Below are 1,252 nucleotides of genomic sequence, written 5' to 3'. Positions count from 1 at the left end.
CGGCCAAATTATTTTATATTATATTATACCCATTTGAAAACGATAGGTAATAATTTTTTAACAAAAGTAACAATTGATTTAGTGCTTGAAAAAAGAGTGAATTGAAGGACGAATTAGAAGATATCTCCTATATATTACATCTGAAAAACATATTTTTTTTGTATGTATAAATAAATTCTTTATGTGTTGGTTACTATATATGTATATGAATTTGATGGTAATACAGATCTTAATACTGTTTTAACTATAGATTTAATACTGTTTAAGATTGATATTTTTGTGTAAATTTGTGGTGGATGATTTGAAGAATAGCAAGAATTATCAAACCTGACAATTTTTTCAAGGTATTCTGAAATAATCGTTGGCCAATATTGGACCAACATTGCATTACCATCAACCACAATGATTAGTCGCTTCTGATTTTGATTAATTGTCATTGTTGATGTTTTGTTTTTTGTAACTCTACTGTAAATTCAAGCCATTCAAAAAAAAGAGAAACAATGAAGGAACAAAATGAAACTTTTGAAAAAAAGTGAAGATTTTAAGGAATTAAAGTGGTGAGAAGAAAACATACTCTATTAAATTTTATTAGAAATTTTGTCATTTTTGTCTTGATTTTTATTTCTGACAGCAATCTAAACTTTACACAAGAACTCAAAATTAAAGAAACTCAAATTAAAAAAGAGGTGCAGAAGAAAATTAAGAGATATATATATTTAAAAAGAAACAATAATAAATTAGAGAATATGATTATAGAAAAAATATTTTTTTATTAATTTTTATGGAAATTTGTGTTACTTCTTTCTTAATTTAATTTATAATCAACCTAAAATATGCATAAAATAATTAAATGAAAATAAAAAGACAATTAAAAAAATGATGTTCAAATTAAAAAGATAGAGAATATTAAAAACAAAAAAATAATCATAAAACAAAACTAGATATGATGTTCAAATTGGAAAAAAATCTAGAGAATAAAATAAGAAGGCAATACTCTCTTTCAATACTCTAGAGTATAATTCATTTGGACTCATAATTTTTATATAGTGTTAAGTAGTCTATTTTTTTTTTTATGTATTAACTTGTCTTATTTGAATAAAAAAGAGAAAAAGATTATGTATTTTTTCTACTGTATCTTATGTATTTTGTTTACTGTATCTCTTAAAATTTTAATGTTATGATTCACGAATTTAAATTTTGATTTTGATTTTAGTTATTTATTTTTATAGTTTTATAAGAAGCATTCCGTTAA

The 1,252-nt window shown here is 22.2% G+C and overlaps 1 protein-coding gene across 1 annotated transcript in view; it reads right to left on the bottom strand.

The window, feature by feature from the left end:
* Positions 1-650, bottom strand: part of LOC127747675 (mediator of RNA polymerase II transcription subunit 25-like) — a 1,541-nt gene extending 891 nt beyond the window's left edge. Inside the window, exons 1-2 of the mRNA XM_052261818.1 lie at positions 575-650; positions 328-465 (exon numbers count right to left, since the gene is read on the bottom strand). Coding sequence (XP_052117778.1) covers positions 328-437 — 110 coding nt within the window. The 5' untranslated portion in view covers positions 438-465; positions 575-650. The remainder of the gene's footprint in view (positions 1-327; positions 466-574) is intronic.
* Between the last annotated feature and the right edge of the window lie 602 nt (positions 651-1,252).

The sequence above is a fragment of the Arachis duranensis genome, chromosome 5, assembly GCF_000817695.3.
Source record: "Arachis duranensis cultivar V14167 chromosome 5, aradu.V14167.gnm2.J7QH, whole genome shotgun sequence".
NCBI classification, from domain to species: domain Eukaryota; kingdom Viridiplantae; phylum Streptophyta; class Magnoliopsida; order Fabales; family Fabaceae; genus Arachis; species Arachis duranensis.
This window is presented reverse-complemented; position numbering and strand designations above follow the sequence as displayed.